Below are 19505 nucleotides of genomic sequence, written 5' to 3'. Positions count from 1 at the left end.
CCTGGCATCTGGTGGTACGCTGTCCACCGGAGATGCTGAGTTTCTCAGCGAGATAGCTGGGTGACCTGAGGGTGACTGCATTATAGATGATGCACAAGACTTGAAGTTGATTTGTGCATGCAGTGGGAGCCAGTGAAGGTCGACGAGGGCCATCTCTGTGTAGACCCTTGATGAGGCGTGCAGCTACCTGTAGGGCACTTCTCAGGGGCACAAAGGAGGATGACTACAGGCCTTCAAGGAGGGCATTGTCTACATCCCGGTGGGATAGGACCAGTTCTTGAGCTATGGATCTAAAGCTGTCCGGAGGAAGGAAGGCCTTCACTTTCTGCAGGAGGGAGAACTGATACCAAGCTGTCTGAGTTTTCTTAGATTTATGTGCCTGGAAGGCGAGGTGTTCGTCGATGTGGAAACCGAGGGACTTGGTGCATGTGGTGAGCTTGGGTGTGAAGCCCTCAAGGTTCAGGGTTGATAGCTAGGTCTGTATGTCTGTATGTCTGGGTGTTCGGTGGTGTTGGTGAGGAGTAGGAATTCGGTCTTGGAGGGGTTGAGCTTCGAGTATGCACTGGGCATCCAAGACTAGATTAGCGAGAGGCAGATTTTGAGCCTGTGGATGTCCTTGATGGAGTAGATCTTGAGGAATAGCTGTGTGTGGTCAGCATATTGATAGATGTTCTTTGTGACTAGGAGGGCTCCCAGCAGCTCCATGTATATATTGAAGATCACTAGGGAGAGGCTGGAACCCTGTGGGACTCCACAAGTGACGGCTAGCATTGGCGATCTAGAGGAGTCCTTCTGAACAAGCTGCTGGTGGTTGGCGAGTTAGGACTGAACCAACGTAGCATACGTTTGCTGATCCCCATGCGCCGATGTAGGGTGACCGTGAACGCCTGATGGTCTACTGTGTCGAAAGCGGCTGAGAGGTCGACAAGGACCAGGAGGTACGGGTGGCCACGGTCAAGGATGTTAAGGGCTTATTCAACCACCTGTATGGTTGCCGTCTCTGTGCTGCATCTAGGTCTGAACCCGGATTGGTAGGTTTGGAGGTGATGGTTGGTGTTGATGTGTTGCTGCAGTTGTGCAGCTACCGCTTTCTCTATCATCTTACCTAGGAAGGGAAGGTGGGTGATGGGGCGATTGTTACCTAGGTCGTCTGGAGCTAGAGTGGGTTTCTATGACATGTATGTGATAAAGTACTGCTTTTATACACACACTAGGTAGTATTACTGTGAGTTAAGCCTACATAAAATAGTTATGCAACTGAAACACATGTCTAACTCAATAAAGGGATATATTTTTCATTATACCTGTGTTGTGTATTTTCCATGGGTAAGTTTGTGGACTAATTGTACCTTTGTGCTAGCCTACTTCCTCTCCCCTGAGTAGATCCCAACTTCTCTGCCTAGCTACTTAATTAAGGGAGGTTTGGCTACCTTTGGGTTGGGTGCACTGCCCCACCTTTGTGCTAGTGGTTGTACAGTCCTCAACGGAGGGTTGCACCAAAACTATCCTATGGCTGCGAGACCATTTTATTAGGCATGGTCTCATCTCTGTTCTGGTGGGAGTTCAGCTCCTCGTGTCCATCATTGCTGGATGCCCTTGGTATCTTGGACGGAACCTACAGCTGAGCACCCGAGCCAGCAAGGAACTCTTCTGTATCCTATCCCTGCAAGCCCACACTTTCATTTTTAAAGACTCACTAAACAGTTTATATCCGTTTATCGAGTACAGCAGGAGCACATATTGACAATACAATCAGTGCTCTCGTCATGAAGTTCTAGTTGTCAGACTGGACATTTTAACAAATCCTGCACCGACTGTCCGGTAGCAATATGGTCAGGAACATATTCGGCATACTCCTCATCTCCAGCAGATCATCAAGAAAAAAAATGTCAGCTAATTTACAAATACATCTGTGGTTCTATAGCTGTCTGGATACTTTTAAGAGCCTGTTTATGGTAGTGTTTTTTTTTCTTTCTTTTCATGGCTCCCGATTCTGAACTTTTTGGCTCTTTTTTTCTTGAACATTAAATTGTATATATGTACATAATGCTTTACTTCTTTATTTTCTTATCACCAATCGTTGTAATACAGCTGGTATCATACTGTTATGTGAGTGCAAGAAGTGCCCCTGCAAAGTTAAGCCTTTCATACTCAACCAGATATGATGCAGCATCTGTAACTTTCTAAACCATTTATTGATCAAGATCGACAGGCATTGATGTGTGCTACTCCACATAACTATTCCCCTGAGGGGGGGAATGGCCAGCAGTCATATAGAGAGGCAGCAAACTAGCGGAGCTCCCGCTTGATCATGGAAGAAGATAGTATTCACCACCCGATTTTGGTGGTAGTTGCAGGAATAGGGAGCCGAGGTGTCCCGGGCTAATACTTGTGAAGCTGGTTTGCAGATGGTGTGAGACCGCAGAGAAGGAAGCGCTGGAAGAACGTGTAAGGGACATTCAAAATGAGGCCGTAGACCTCAGTTGTGCTATCTGAAGACTCCAAACCTCAGCGGTGAGTGTGGAAGAAGCCATTGGAAGGCAGAGGCGGCCTGGTGTTGACCCACAAAAGATCACGACTGGCAGCCAAGAAAGTCTGTGCTGCAAAGGGAGGGGAAGCACAGGGGTGCAACGCCAAAGGGCATGGTGGCCAGTGGCGGTCGTAGACACCGGCAGCGGGGGACCGTGTGGAAGAGCAGTGCTGCTGTGAGTCCTGGGCCCGGACACGCATATATCAAAGCAGCTTAGCGCAAGTACAACCAGCGCACCGCTCGAGTGCTAGCCTCCGTCCCACAGGGCATAAGGGGAGTCGGCTGCTGTGAAATGGTTCGGTGGTGTTTGATCATCTGACAACTGATTGCGGCAAACAGATTGAAAAAAAAACAGCCTGCATGCTGTCAGTTGTCATAGGATCAAAGCGCAAACAAAATTCGTGCACAGCACCCCCCCCCCCTACTCACCTACTCACCTACTTGCACACCGCCTGGTACCCTTCACCTCTGCCGTGTCCTGTCTCTCTAACGCGGGTTGGATCCAACATCCAACGCTGCAGGGTCCCCTTTTCTTTTTTGTTTATTTTTTGGTCCCCCGTGGGTCATGTTAAGGAAGTCGGGACACCCCTGCAACCACCGCTCCACATGTTCGGTATGCATTAGTCAAATTGTTCGTTTTTAATTGGTCGAATGGTACAGGCCAAATTCAGTCAAATGTACCATTCAACCAATTAAAAATGGACAATTATGCTAATACCTGGCAAACAGCGCAAACGTTCACCCGACATACCCAAAGCAGCCTTGGTGTATGGCGCACAGGAACGTTGCAATGCTGACTTCGGGTGCATCAAAAGAGGGATTGGGAGCTCCCAGTTTCATAGCCCTAGTTGTATACCTTGCTTGCAAGAGCAGAGACACTGGTCACAAAGGAGCACTGCCTAGCGGGAAGCACACATCATACAGTGGAGCTCACCTAGAACATAGAAGTGAGTGACAGCTGTATGCACCTGCCACAGTAAAGACCACCAGCTGTTAGAACTAAACACACAGAGTAAGAAGTCCAATCTAAAAAGAGCTGGCATTGTTGTCTAAGAAGAGATACTGGAGAGTAACATTGCAGGGGAAGAGAGGCATGACAACAAGACACTGAATCCAAGAGGCTATGAGGAACTTCAAATGCCCTCAGAACATACTGGTAGCACACAGATGGCATATCGGGCACTGCCCCAACAAGGCAGAGTGGCGCACTAAAGCACCCAACGAAGAGGCTGCTGGCTATAACGTATGGTTGAGCCCGGAAGGGACGGATATGCATACAATGGACAAAGGTGAGAGCCTGAGCAGGAGCTACGCCCAATACAGTCCTTTGCGTGGCAGGTGCCTGATGGGCGGCAGAACTAATTTCAGTCACACTACAGGCAAGTGGGTAGAAGAGGAAGGAGGAGTGCAGCAGACCCAAGGTTGTGGGCGCACATAACTGTTGTAGACCAATGGAGAGTGCAAAGTGGCAATACGACACACTGTGATGTGACCGTCGGTGTTGCAATACCTCCATGTCCGATGTAGTGAGGCCAGAGACACTCATCGGGGCAGCTAGTGGACTTGGAGCTACTCCACTAGCAGAATACAACAATCGCAAGTGGGAACTAATTGTGTCAGAGCACCCCTGTATGCCTGCCAAGCATATTCTATCTAAATGCCAGACAAGAGCCTTAAGGGTAAAGCCAGACAACCGGTGATGAAGGCTTACTTCTGTAAGGAGGGGAATGATACAGTGACACAGGAACATCCGAATGTGGTGTCGGCGTCGCTGAAGTGGAGTTAGTGATAGAGGAGTGGCAAACCTGATTTCATTATACGCAGATGACACGTATGTGTCCCAACCAGAGACTAACCTGCCGTACCTGTTGGACATCATTGATAAGTTTACAATCCTCTCGGGTATCTGGGTCAACAGGGAACAATCCTGTTTGTTCCCATTAGCAGGACTTTGGGAACTCACTGTGGAACAGCTGCCAGTGTTGGGTCGAAGGTGCACGAGAGACACCTTTCACTATTTCGGCGTCAATGTGTGCCACCACTCAGCCGTTTCACACGAGAATAACACGCAGAAAATATTAAAAGGTGTGGTCAGCTCCATAGGTTTTTGGAAAAAAGGACGTTGGCAGTGCCAGACAGAGCAGCGTTATTGAAGAAGGTAGTACTCCTGCGTCTCTTATATCATTTTGTTAATACACCTTATAACATACGCAGTGTTTTTCCAACAACTGAACGCAATGGCTCCAGAATTTCTATGGTGGGCAGGGAGAAACGGAATAGCTTTGCACACTCTGCAGAGGGACTATGCTGAGGGGGAATCAGAGTACCGCATTTTGAGTTATACTATTTAGTGGGGCAACTGCAATTCGTAATGAGTTAGTTGGGGGATGAGGCCTCACAAGACACGCTGCTTTTACAGCCATTGCTGTGTCAACATTTTCTGAAATAAGTATTGTGGGTGGAAGGGGCGGTGTCGCTGAGACCCTCTCAATTGCTGACACTTGGCATAGACTTGTGGCGCAGAGTTTGGAAACTTTTGGGGACCCCTGACCCTTGCTCCCCATGTGTCCCTCTGGTGGGAGTGCTCAGCAAACTGCTGGGCGCAGTGGATTGGTTCAGAGAGCCTTTGGAGGACAAAGGAATAGCTGTAGTGGGCGACCTGCTGAGAGATGACAAGTGGGTGGACTTTTCGACCCTAGTTAGTGATTATGGTGTACACAAATGTCAATTTATACGGAACATGCTAATGATTGGGAGGCTGGACAGACGATGGCCGAAAGTTTGCAATGAGTCAGTGATGAACTAAGTGCTGGAGACCATGTACGATGTAACGGATGGGGACACATGGGCTCTAGACTATAGGCCTTAACACAAAGGAAATGGAAGTACACACACACTGGGAAGGTGATATAGGGAGGGCATTTTCAGACGCAGAGTGGAAGAGGGTATTGTTGTATACTAAGAAGGTTTCCAGAAATGTGAGATTTAGACTCGCACAATTATACGTTGCGCATAGAGCATATTTAACTCCACGCAGGCTCTAGCATATGGAGGGCAGAGGGGTACAAGTATGCCCGAGGTGCACCCAAGGGAAAGCAGATATGATGCACATGTTTTGATCCAGTGACTGGAAGTATTGGGGAGAAGTGGCGAATAAGGTGGCTAAAGGGGGGATTTAGATGATACATGGCCACCGGAATTCTGTTTGAGGCTATGCATGTTGCTAAAATGAAGGACTTGATGTTTGTTTTGGCAAAACGTTGAATAGCAATGGCCTGGAAATCTGCTGAAGGCCCCAGTATTGAAGCCTGGTGGGCCGATTTGAAACGCTGGTCACTGGCTGAGACCACAGTATGGCACGGGGCATTACAAAGTGGGATGCATGCAAGAAGTGTGGGGGTGGATGCCTGGAATGTATTAACACAAACACTGTTTTTCTCCGTAGAGCGGACGCATCTTCTATTTGGACATACGTTTCTTGTGACAATCACTTCGTCTTTTGCTTGGTAGTCCATTCTCATACATTTGTATTAGGCAAGAGCTGAATGATAATGGACACAATGACTACCTAACAGAACATTTATTTTTCTGGCTTTATAGGTCACTCCCCCTTCACCGGTGCCCCATCTTCAGCACCAGGATGGTTACAGAATTGCGTTGAAAGTGAAACAAGCCCCATTAATAAAGCTCGACTATGCAGAATGATGAATCGTGTTTAGGGTTATTATGTAAGACTATGGAAGAATAGCAAGCATGGCAATGCATCCGTCTGTGTTACATAGGTACTGCTGATATGCCGGATAGCCGAAGTATTAGAAAAATCTGCGAAAACAACATATAGTGCCCTTGCTATTTGTAGAAGCCACAGACCCCTTCAGTAATACTCATGTGCATCCACCGTTGGTGGAGGTGCGCTTTGAAATGTTGCTGCTGCTTCATTTGTATGGGTGTGTCACCCCCCTCCCTCCCCCTCAAAGACATACATGTCACTCTCTCCAGCAGAACACTGTGGTCCATGTCCAAAGGCAGGTAGGGGGTGTACATGTACAAACACTGCCAATTGTGCTGGAGTCACGCTGATTGGGTCTTCAAACGTGCGCTGTGCACCTTGTTCTTTGAGAGGGACCGGAGGTACCCCTCAAGTGTTGGTAAAGTCTGACATTGGATGTGACTTTTATATAGACAAGCCTCCACAGGCTGGAAACCATGTCCAGTTGGACCGTGGAGCCACAGTTTAAAAAAACTGTGTGTGTGTGTGTGGCTGTTCCGTTTAAAAAAAAGTTTCTTTCACAGGTGTTTTGCATTGCTCGATGCCTCCTTTTGCTGCCCTGTAGAGTGACCTCAATAGATAAGCATCTGCCATCTTAACTATCATTTTGCTGTGGCAATGGCTGCTGTTTGCTTCCTTCGTAGAGGCTGTCAGCATGCTGTCCCTGAACCTCTGCTTTTTTTTCGCAAACAATTTCTCTGTAGGCTCTCTCTCTCTCCACCATTGGTAAGTATATAGTCTTTCTTAATGAAACCTTTGTTCGATAAACCGCATTGCTAGGTGACAAAAGGGCCTCACTGATGCCTAAGTTTGAGGTTCTTGAAAATAAGGCAGCCGACCAACAGAACTTCCCAAAGGGTGATCAGTGCAAGTTAGTGGTTTTGCAGGCATGTCTCCTTTAAATGGGCTCTTCAAATCCTGCAGACCTTGATGTGTAGTGGGGTTTTGGGCAGGTATGGGTTTTCCACATGTGGGTGCCCATAGATGGAGTAGACACAGATGAATGGTTGAGGTGTTTTTGTAAAGAAACATGGAGTCTGCTTCTTTAATGGGGGCCATGGGCTTTAAGGGACCTCTGAGTATGGGAAAAGAGGGACTTGGTGGTGGTTATGGCTTTCTCCTTCCCCAAAATCTATATTCGGTATCTTGGTCACCAAATATCTTCCCCGTAGTTAGTTCCCAGTCCTTTCCACTCTCTGGACACCTGGCAGGGGAGTGTTTTCACAGGCTGATGATGGGTTGGGGAGCCTGGGGCACCCACTCTTTAATTCCACCTGCCCCCACAAATCAAATAGCAGGTAGTGGAACCAGGCCATGATCACTCCAGCCCCATCATATCATTCAAAATGTGTGAGTTTGCCACAGGATCCTTCTCATTGTTAGGAATAGGATATGCTGATCATGAACTATACTGGGTCACAGCTCAAGGTGTATTTCTGGTATGTAATGTTTTCTTTATTTTTGTCTATAATGCGCTTAAAAAAAGATTTTGCAAATGAGAAATGTGACTCGAACAAATCTGCTACTTTATATACAGTCATTTATGTTTAATTCACTTTAAGACTATATGTTTTGTAAAATGTTTATGGTAAAAGTTATTTGTCAGTCACTGAATTATGTTATGGTTTACCTTTTGTTTTCTTCTCTTAGGAGTTGGCAAGGCTGTTATAAAGACTTTGATTGGCATGGATTTGGACAAGATTAATCTTGATTTAATTGAGGCTTTATTAGAATGGATTGTGGATGGTACTCACTCATACCCACCAGGTAACCAGCAGTGAAAGATGGTCTTACCCGCATGGATGGTGCAGTCCTATAACTGCTGACATATTATTTTGTTGTATATGGAATGCTGTGTAAAACATTTTCTGGGAAACCAGAGCTTTGCTTTTTTAATTTAATGCTCCAATAAGAGCTCTCCTGGGGTCACAAACAATCTCCCAAAGTTGGGAAGCTTGTTTCACGCTTCCTTTTCACTCTCCTAATAACTTTGAAAAATCTTTCCTTATGAGGTGCATTTTCTTTCGGGGATTTAAGGCGATCCTCTTGGTGTCTGCAGACTATAAAATGCAAACGATAACTAGCTTTACCTTATTCCTCCACTTAAAGAACCGTTTTTGTTTTGTCTCTTACCCTCCTTTCTCACTCTCACGTTTTATGAAAACAGTTATCATCCTCTTCAGCCTTTCAAGGATTCGCAAAAGCCACAAATTACTTGCATGCCTCTTTTAGATCTCAGAGTAATATTGTGTTTTATGAAACCAGTTTCTTTTGTGAACAGTATGCACAAACTTTATCAGCTACACTACCTGGGATTTGAAGGTTTGGAATATTATCTTTATTCAAAGTGTGAGGATAGTATTACCTATTGACTAGTCGTCCGATGTAGAGATTTTATAATTTTTTTATTTTCATATATATTTTTTAAGTCAGTTTATTGACATTTATATAATTATAATATATCAATCCAGGGAAACGGCAAACCAACAATTCCAGAGGAACCAACAATAACATCTGGGCAACAACCTTTCAGTAGCATAGCTTGACAGCGAACATATTTAAGTACATAAGCATCTGACAGGTAGTCGACAGTGGGAGGCAAGATCTGAAGGACGGTGTAAGCATTATACCGGGGGCTATCTCAAAGGTAGAGTTTTTATAATGTTTTATTTTACTTCTTGTTAGAAGAATGCATTCATATATTTGCCAGTTGTCACATTGGGAAGATAGCACGCAACTATTCAAATCACAGACTTAATTTAAACACTGTAAACTTGGCAGTGCTCTTTAATATATACACGCGTACAGGGGTGCCCCTGTGGTCAGCTGTGGTGGGGGTCAATTAAGCTCAGAAGTGGTTATAAGGTCAATGATGCAACTGGAACAATTCCTCATTGAGTTTGTTTTCATCTAATACGTTTATCAGTCTTGATATCACGTTATGGTATCCCAAGACCACACTGAACACAGTCACGTAATTTCTCAGAATGCAATGTTTTATTCATGAAAAATAAGAAAGACACATAATGAAACAGTGTGAGGTTAAACATTATGATACATCAAGGCCTTTTCATAAAACAAAACACAAAGACCACTCTTTCAAAAACATAAAAAAGATTTGAAAAAAGTATAGTTGGTGAAAGAGGGGAGGACAGGAAAACGATCCTAAATTTCATGAAGAGAGAAAAACAAAAGTTGATTTCAGAAATAGAAAGGAAACAAATCCCAATCTCTATAGAGAGAGTAGACAAAACCAAATTTGAATCAGCAATGCTTTTTAAATAATAGAGTTGCGACTAGTAACATCCAGAACTATTCGAAGTGCCTCTAAACAAAAAAACATGGTAAGCCGATATCCATGTGTAGGTCTGCCTACGTGTATGTATGTAAAGACTGGAGGGGGGCTATCTGTACTCCTGCCCTCTATATGGCAGAGTAGGAGCACAAGAGTAGAAGCACAGAGCACCCCAGCCAAGATTCTCTATAGGCTAGTGAAGGACGAGCAATCAAGGCTTTAGATCTCAGGAGGTGATGCAGGCTTGTTCTTAAGTACAGTTTAGTCCCCAAGCCCCCCACAAAGGAATGTCCACACACTATCTTATGTGCTAACACAGTTCTTTATATAAAAATATGGTTGACTATATATACACAAGTGATAACACACTTTGTACTTTGCAAATCTAATATGGCAAATATATACAATGTCTATCTGGTACCACTCTTAACTATCGACTCCTTTAAAATGCACCAACTGCTGACGGTTTCTAATGGCATACAAATCAAACAGTAATGTGTTCAGTATAGGACATAGGAAGGAAGACAAATTAGGTTAAACAATGGCAGAATACTTTGTCCAACTACCAAGACACAGTTCGTTGTGCGGATCCCCCCTCCTGGGCAACTTGTAATAAAGAGTATTAACAAGCCAAGTCCATTTATGTTTAAATAGTCTTGTTTCCTGGTCAAAAATGTTCCACTCTCCCAATGTACCTGAGTTAGCAGAGTTTCTTCAACGGTTCGTCGGCGGATCCTTCGAGGTTGGACTCCCTTTAAAGCAGGAGCCAAAGGGCATTGAGAGTCCTAGAAAAAATGTGAACACTGGCGTCGAGACGGCAGCTTCAATCTTCGCGGTGCTCGGCGACGATCGTCCTGAGAAGACGAGGCATGCGGTGCACCTCGATGCAAAGAGTTTGGTGCCGCTAAGAAGACTCAACGAAGAATGTAGGCCCGGTAGTAGGGCGTTGTGGTTCGGCGTCAGATGTCGGCGATCGGGGCTCGACCACGGCTGGACTTTGGAACTTCACTTGTCGGCGTCTTTGTGGACTTTGGGTGGCGGGAAACCCACCAGCGGATTCTCCTCGGTCTTCCACGACCTCGACTTTCTCTGGCGGGACAACGCGATCAATGGTGATGGCAAGGGAGCCCTTCATTTAAATGTTCTTAGGCAAAGGTGGAGCATTGCGGATCTGGTCGTTGAGCAGCACGGCGTCAAGCTGCACCCACTTCTGGGAAACACGACTCGACTGGCTTCCAACGGTTACGGAAATCCTCCGAACCCCGGTCAACGGTAATGGACTTCGACGGCCTCGATGTCCGGGTGCTTCACTTCAACTTTTCGGCGGACCCAGTCTGCACTCAACAGCCTTTTCGGGACTGGCTTTCAGGGTGCCACGATGAAGATCAGCTTTTGCACGATGTTCCCTCGTAGCTCGGGGAGAGGTCTCCTAGCCAGGTCCTCTCTTGGATCAGTCCTCGACAGACTTGACAGCTTTTTCTGATTGGGTCGAAGGAAAGCGGCAGCAATTCTTCTTCTTCCAGCTGGGCTTCAAGGATAAGCAGCTTCAAGTTTCAACTTCAGCTTCCTAACAGTTTGGTAAGTGAAAGGTCCCAAGATACACACATCTGTCCCTCATTTATACTGCTGAGTCAAGCTCAGTCAGCCAATCAGTCAGAAGGCCATTCGTGCAGGCAGGCAGCCAATCAGGCTCACAGTGCATTCAGGCCATTCACTTCCACCCAGACACTCATAACAAGGAATGTGGATAGGGGCACGCAACCAGCCTTTCAGCACACCACACTGCATTCATGTCAGTTTCGGGCAGGCTGTTTCATTCATTGTGGCACACACACAGATACCAGACACCCATAACATGGAATGCATATTGGTCGCACACTCCATTCACCCAGGCCCCACCCCTAGGGTGTCCCCACAACATACAGCCACTGGGAAGGCTCTAGCCAGTCTGGCCTGGACTTCCCCACAGTACCATATATGGTTCTTCCACCCAACAGCCAGTCAGGGGAAGGGACAGATTCAGGGCTTCCCAGGACGTTGGGAAAATAAGATAACAGGTAATCGAAACCAAGAGGCCACAGGGGCCATCTTGCCTCCTATCAGGAATACACTGATTCCTTTGGCAGGGCCTGGGTATCCCAAAATGGCGGATACTCAGAGCACCTGTCAAATTCAGCTTGGAGCTGCCATCAGCCCATACCCTGCTCTGTGGGCCACAAACAGGTGCCCAAAAACATAAACTAGGGATACAGGGTTGTACCCCCACCCATAGGTGCATTAAGGGTATCCCAAGGGTCTCTGTTCACCACAATCAAAAAGATGAAGAGCTGCACTGCTAGGAGTCCCACATGGACTCCTGTGCAGATAACAGCTCAGAACACACATGATAAGGGAGTACAGGACAAGGACATGGAGGCCCTGTCCCTGCATTTCCAGCATCGCACTGTACACATCGTGGCTTCACTGAGGTGCCCCTACAGGTCTGGAGGACACTTGTACACATTTCAGCATCTTGCCAACTACTTGGCAAATAGTATAGCCTTCCTCAGGGCGAATTTGAACCGGACCCTAGGGGGAAGCAGACAAAAGGACCAGTCAGGACACGTGAGTGTGTTCAAGTCCCCCGGTACTAGTAGAATGCAAGACACTGCCCAGAAATTAGCAATGCCCCAAGACTTAACCTTACATTTGCAAGAGATATTTTGTGGGGAGTTCGATGGGTGTAATGTTCAGTACAGTTGGCACAGTGCTTTGGCTCTCTTTAATAAACCTCCAGGAAACAAAGTGACTCCACTTTGTTAGGAAAGGCGCTTCACAGTTAGCCCCAGTTAGGTTGCTAATATTTAGTATGCTGTAGATTAAGTATCAAGTTTTCGATATGAAAGTAATGAAATTCAAAGAATTGTTTGATTCTTGGCAGGAATTGTTTAATTCACATTCCTGTAATATTTGCTGCCAAAGTTTGTCTTTGTAAATCACACAATGAGTTTGCATCTCAAATTGCCCATAACACTCTGGTGCCAATGCATTTCGGATAAAACCTTCATCAGAGCGGTATTATAGCAAAAAACAAATTATATAGCATGACTTATATTTCATGATTGTTAACAGTATATGTATACACATAACAGCCATTATTTAAAGGTAATTACAAAAGCACATACCAATCCACGAGCCACGTCCATTTGAAGAGATAATGAACAAAAATAAAACAAAACGGCATCCCAATTAGTTAACTGAAGTAAATGTGCATTTTCTCTCTATCTTTAAACTATATGTGCATGTCCTACCTTGGTCATGCCGAACGCTTGGATCGTGGTGTTGTACGGTAGTACAACAAGATCTACAAGAAAGTTGAACAATAATACTGAGTCATCCTCAAGAACTTCAGTAAGTGAAGCAAGTAAAGCCTAATAGTTGCTGCTGTACTTACTAAGCATCTGCTGTTTACAAGAGGAAACACAACCTGGCTCAGATCCGCTTTGTAATTCTAGAAGTGGTTTCTAAAAGAGACACCCACGAGAACTTCCAAAGGAAAATGGACCAAAGAGAAACCTTTTGGATAGACCGTCTGAGTTCTCTCACTCCAAGAGGGCTCAATGAAGAAATAAACTATATGTGTTTCTTGTAAAATTATTTCTGAAGAACTGAACTAACTTTACATTTTATTGACAGAATATTGACATTTTTCCATGTAAACGTGGTGCTTCTGTTCCTAGCCATCATGTTGGTGGTGTTCACAAGCTGGGCAATGGAACGATTGGCTTAGAACATATTTTTCAGTTTATCTGAGAGTAAGCATCCCACCATATAATGGAGGCTCTGCTATCTTGGAGAAGGAAGGGGCCATGTCATCATGTTCTATTACTCTATCACCAAGCGGGAAAGGTTCTCTATTTCAGCATATTGGTTTGCTTGGCTCTCAGACAATATCATGTTTTTGCTGGCCAAGATAGATCCAGCAAATCTGCATCGAGTTGATGGTTGCTATAACTGAATTGGTACATGGAGACTTTGAGAAGAAGCCCTTTCTAGTGACTTCAGTTGCATAGTCGGTGCTGGTCATTGCTGCACTGTAGAAGGGTGAAGAGGCTTGCTTACCATTCCGTGCTTTTCCAGACGAGTCATGTAATACCTTGCATATGTCTGATGAACGAGCCAATCAAATTAGGACTTGATTTATCTGCAAAGGATATTCTTTAGGTGATGCTCTTTAGTTATGACCTGTGAGAGAACATGCATACGTTCTGCAAAACACAGTTGTCATAGGCATGTTATCTTTACTCAGCTCGAAGAGCAATGTTTGCCTGATGCTTCGAAAATAATTCTTGACCTACCCTTTTATGGTAATTATCTCTTCTATCCCAACTTGGCTATATTATGACCTGTAGTCATAAGCTATACTTGTCTCTAAGCTCTTTATTTGACCATTTAGGATTAGCATTGCCTTGGTCTGACAACCCCGCCCAAGCCTTTTATGCCTTAAAAGTGGAACACTTCATAAAACAACAAAGCAGTTAAAGGAATGGTTCGGTCAACATTTTTTATTGCCCCTACGGGTCGGCTGTGTGTTTTTAAGCCTAAATCGCTTGATTTTAGAAAAGTTTCCTATGGACCTTACCCGAGTTTTCGTCCATTAAACGCACGCGAAAACAGGCAGTAGGGCGCCACCATTTTGTGATAATCCTATAATTTGCCGCATCGCCCTGGCTGACCTGCTTTTGCGGCACTAAATCATATCCCCTAGCCCCTGAGCCTGTCATCAGCAGACGCTTACCGCCCATTTCACAACGCCAAAGCACGTCTCGTGTCAACATTCGCTGCGCTTCAGCTAATAACGTGTCGTCATGGAAATGGCAGGACGCCTCTTTACTCAATAAGTATAAACAGACCGTTTCACAACAAACAGCAACAGATTTTCGATTCCATTCCTCTCTCTGTGTTACTTTGAGTATTCTGTGACTCGTTTCTGTGCTCTGAACACACAATGGCTACAATAATGCCCTACATGTACGAGCCCGAGTATACCGAGGAGGAACTACTGGAAAGGGAAACACGCGAAAACGATGGGTCTTCGGACAGCAGTTGGGAGGACGATTCAACAGCTGAAGAGCCTGGACCTAGTCGCATGGACGGTGTTTCCCCCTGGTGCACATGCAATCGGTGCGAGCTAATGCCAACTGAGGAGGAGAACTGCTGCTGCTGTGAAAACTCAGGATGCGAGGCCTACATTTCGGAATGCGAGCCACGACCGCAATGCATCACCGAGCTGCCAGACTTCAGGGCAGCCTGCCTCACACGGTCCGTGTTGAGGATAATGATGGTGCTTATGCACGAACTTCGTGCAACTGTTCGTCCTCGTAATCCGAATAACGAGTAAGTATACTCTGCTTGTCATGCCACTCTTATTTCATGGTCTTCTACTATATCCAAAATTACATATACATATCATTGTAACGCACGAAAGTCGTTCAATAGTGTGCAGTGTCTAGATATCATTTGTCCAAGCAGAATGCCATTAGTTAAAACAATTGTCATTGACAACAAACGTTTATTAAACTTATCTTGGTCATTTAAAAACAGTTTGTTTCATTCCTTTTCACAGGTGGTACAGGCTGGTGGCCTATCGTTCCTTTACATGGTGGCTTCACGGGAGGCTGGGACACCGCGTTCGAAGAGTGATACCCACCTGTGCCATTCATGCCATGAGAGAAACGTTCCCGAGTGACAGCGGTCAGTACAGGGGATTTTCTCTCGCTGTGCTGCATCCTGAACTGTACAATGTTTAAAGTCTTGTATTTTTGTGTCATCAAAATAAGGTACAAAATAAAACACCACATATATTTTAACAACGGTTGTTTCGATTTTTTAAATGAATCAAGTGTGTCTCCATTGAAGGATGGACGTCAGACATCTGTGCTCGGAATGGGTGAAGTTCAGGTCGCTGTGAAGCGGGGTGGTCACTATCTAAGCTAACATAATATACTATCAATAATGCATGCACTAAATAACACTTGTTCAAAGTCTTTCAGTCGGTTATGTCTCTATAAAAGTCACACATATATCTATACTATCAATTAACATTGGATTATACAGGCCTTAGGTCAAGGGTCTTGACCACTATAATACACTGTTTGAAGTGTGGGTCTGTGCTCACAAGAATCTCCGGTATGTGGCATTTGTTCTTGATAGGCAACAATATACTGCAGTAGGGGTCTAAGTTAGTTGGGGATCTGCTAGGTGGGCATCATGGCGTGGTCAGTGGTCTGGCACATGAAGAGAATACCTTGCAGGGACACAGGGTCAGAATGGCAGTAAGTTTCCACTGCCGAGGGTGCGTGGGCAAGGACACGTTTGTGGAGATGAACAAGCTATGTGCTTGGTTCAGCCTGGTTCACATGCAGGAGCGTGATCTCAGAGGAAGAGTGATGTGTTACATTTATTAGCTGTTGCAAATACCTCTGGAGTTTTCCAGTCAGAGTGGGAACGAGGGTGTGGGCCATGTGCTCTGCGCGCTGTACTATCGCAGTGAGGCCTGGTCACCAAGATGGAGTGGAAAGGGGGTACAAAAATGGATGCCCCGTGTCTTGCTCAGTGTTCCCGTCTACGCGAATGTCATCCAAAGTTAACATCACATAAGGGCAAGGGGCGAACCCACTACTGGAGGCACTTGGTACGAGTTTCTACTGAGAAGTAAAGGATGAGAGGGGCCTGATGGCCCCTCGCTCCCACACACTTGCCTGCACGCCCCAGGCCCATCCATCCATCCCACCCCCTCTATCAAAGGCGGTTCGCATCCGGGGTTGAGCGCTGGCATGGGGGGCTGTCACGGGCGTAAACAGACAAGGTGCCAAACAGCATGTACACTTCAAAAGGTATCCCATGCCCAGGGGCCATCGCTCACATGGCCTCCTCAGACCCCGTGTCTCCAGGCAGGCCTCCCCTGAGGCAGGCCGCCCCCCTGCAAACCACATAATACAACAACATACACACATCATTCATTCACAAACACACCCGTTTCTAATACTTTATAAACCACTTGATATGTCTCATGAGAACATCTTTGTGCTTTGCAAGTCAACTCCTGAACCTTCTACCTGAGAAGCACTGAAATCTATGCTAATCTGCTCGTCGTCGTGCTATCTGTGACCGCTTCGAGCAAACTCGTCAGTGTGCTACCTGTGGCCATCTACCTGTTCTCCTGCAACATACTGATCGGCCTGCTGAATCCAACTGTTTGTTGGTCAAGGAAAGGCCATGTATTCTAATCATATTTCGGTCATTTTTACATTTCTATCGATTTCGATTACAGTACCCAATAGAGCTATGGTCATTGGTCTCATTGCTATTGACTTGAGTTTCAATTGTTATGCTATCAATAGATCTATTTATTTTCATCCGTGTCAATTGTCATCGAATTGCATCCTTCGGGGGTCTAGTCTATAATGTAAGCATGGTTCCTTTTTGGAACAGAACATCCAAGGGACGAGTCACATGTTCAGAGTTTAGTCTTTTAGTCTTTTAGTCTTTTTGATTTAAAAAATGTCTGTAACTTATGCAAATACTAAGCCTCACATGATGAACTGTTATAGTTCCGGCGACCAAAACAAACCTTGCATTGAGCATGGTATGTTTCATTTACTTTTTTATGACATTTTAATTCATCAAGGTTTTATAATAATCTTGATATTTACTTTTCAGAATTTTCAACAATGCCTGCCTGTTCGATTAGCGCTTGCCCTTCGAAGACCCATGCTAAACCTGAAGGCACTACAATGCATGTATTCCCGTAAACTGTTGATAGAATAAGAGAATGGGTCAGACATTGCGGATATCCACTGGATGAGCTGGAAAGTAGAGTCCAACAAGTCTTTGAGGACAAGAGGGGTGATCGATACCGCATCTGCAGCCAGCACTTTCCCTCGAACATGTACACCACATCTTGAGTAACAAAGAAGAATAAACGGCGATCGACACGAAAATTGCTCGCAAACGCTATTCCCACTCTATTTGTCCACAATCCGCCACTGGTGAGTCAAGTGTCCGTTTTTAGCTTTAGGCCTTGCGGTAGTGTGTAGGTAGCCGAATGGATTCATTGATATTTTAGGTGTTGTTTCCAATTTGTAATACTTTCGACATTGATATGAGTGTATAGCTTTTTGAATAATGACATTTATCAATATATTATTTTTAGATTTCATAACCCACAAACAGAAATCTATATATGGGCACAGGGAACTGTGCTATATTGCGCATTAGTCAAGTATTCTGTCTCCTTCCATGGCAATTTTAAAAGTTGGCTTTTCATTATCAAACAATTTACCTTTACAACTTCTTGACTATCCCTTGAATCTGAAGCAAGAACATTCTACTTCCGTCACGTGCTCGCAGTTATCAACCACTTCTAGCGCGTATCAGGTAATCATACTTGGCTATTCCGCTACAGACTTGTTTTATGCATGTCAAGTAAGAGTTTGTATGTATCGTGTGATTATTTTACCAATTGTTTGGTTAGTGCTTTCCAATTGATATACACCTTAGTTGTCGTCCCCTGGTGTTTATTTTCAGTTATAATTAGTGTTATCCATACTAATGCAAGTACTGTCTTTCAGGGAGATGCTGAAGCGTCCACTACATTGACAACAGCCCTAGATGTTCTTCAGCACCACAAGGTATGGATACTGACAGCTCAATCGACCGTGATCATCAGGACTGGAACACTTGTCGTTTGATTGTTCTACACCATGTTTCATTCGTGGTTAGCCGTTGATATGTACCTGTGTGGTCGACCGCAAGCGTGTGTTGTGTTTTCAATATTGTAATCCTTACTAATGCAAATACTATGTTTCAGGCAATTGTTGAATCGTCAACCCACGCACTTGATGCAGAGCCTGACATTCAAGTAATTCCGGTGGAAGCGGGATCAAGCGGATACGAATCAGCGCAACAGCTTTCGGAAGTGCGCACCACATTGACAACAGCCCTAGATATTCTTCAGCAGCACGAGGTATGGATACTGACAGCTCCATCGAGCGTGATCATATAATGTGATTCCATTTGCTATATTTTCTTCCCTATTAACGCAAGTACTGTGTTTCAGGGAGACGATGCAGCTTCCACTACAATCACAAGACCCCATTTAGATGATGCAGATGTAAAGAAATTGGAGAAATAAGTCGATTAAATCTGATCATATTTAAATATTACTTGATTCTTTTAGACAATGCAACATTTGTGGTTATCTCTTTATATGTACCTGTGCCGTCGACCCCAAGTGTGTGTTAGGTTTACAATATTGAAAATCATACTAACGCAAGTACTGTGTTTCAGGGAGTTGCTGATGCCTCCTCTTCAATACAATCATTCGTGGCAGTCCATGCAGAGCCAGAGATATGGATACTGACAGCTCCATCGAACTAGGTCATCAGAGCTCGAATACTTGTCGTTTGATTGTTCCACACAATGTTTAAAATCGTGTTTGGCTATTGGATATTGAGATGTACATATGCGTTCGTCCTCACGTGTGTTTTATGCTAACAATATTTTGATACACAGGAATGAAAGTACTATGTTTCAGGGAGTCGATGGAGCCTCATTCCGTGCTGTCTATGCGGATACAGAAAATATAGTCGTTGCAGCGCAAGAGGAAGGGGAGACATGCGGATACGTATCGGAGCAACAGCGTGCAGATGTTGAAGGTCGAGTCAAAAAAGTTGCAAAGAAAAGAAACAAAAATAAGGTTAGTTACAAACAGTCCATAACTAGAATTTTTTTTGTGCTGGGGACTATTTTGTTTTTTTCAAGTCAATTGTACTATACTTTATCTTGTGTTTAAACTGAACATCCCTTTTCCAATCTGTCCTCTAGTTACCCGTGGGTCTACGAACTATACATACACAGACAGTGAAGCG

At 44.8% G+C, this 19505-nt stretch overlaps 1 protein-coding gene across 2 annotated transcripts in view; it reads left to right on the top strand.

The window, feature by feature from the left end:
• The window catches only part of DHX57 (DExH-box helicase 57), a 1970484-nt gene that overhangs the window by 1116917 nt on the left and 834062 nt on the right, over nucleotides 1-19505 (top strand). For both annotated transcript variants that reach the window (XM_069607794.1, XM_069607793.1), the window contains exon 13: nucleotides 7950-8066. In XM_069607794.1, coding sequence (XP_069463895.1) covers nucleotides 7950-8066 — 117 coding nt within the window. The remainder of the gene's footprint in view (nucleotides 1-7949; nucleotides 8067-19505) is intronic.

This window comes from Ambystoma mexicanum, chromosome 4q (assembly GCF_040938575.1).
Source record: "Ambystoma mexicanum isolate Mex_15411 chromosome 4q, UKY_AmexF1_1, whole genome shotgun sequence".
Classification (NCBI taxonomy): domain Eukaryota; kingdom Metazoa; phylum Chordata; class Amphibia; order Caudata; family Ambystomatidae; genus Ambystoma; species Ambystoma mexicanum.
Note: the sequence above shows the minus strand (reverse complement) of the source record. Positions and strands in the feature narration are given on the sequence as shown.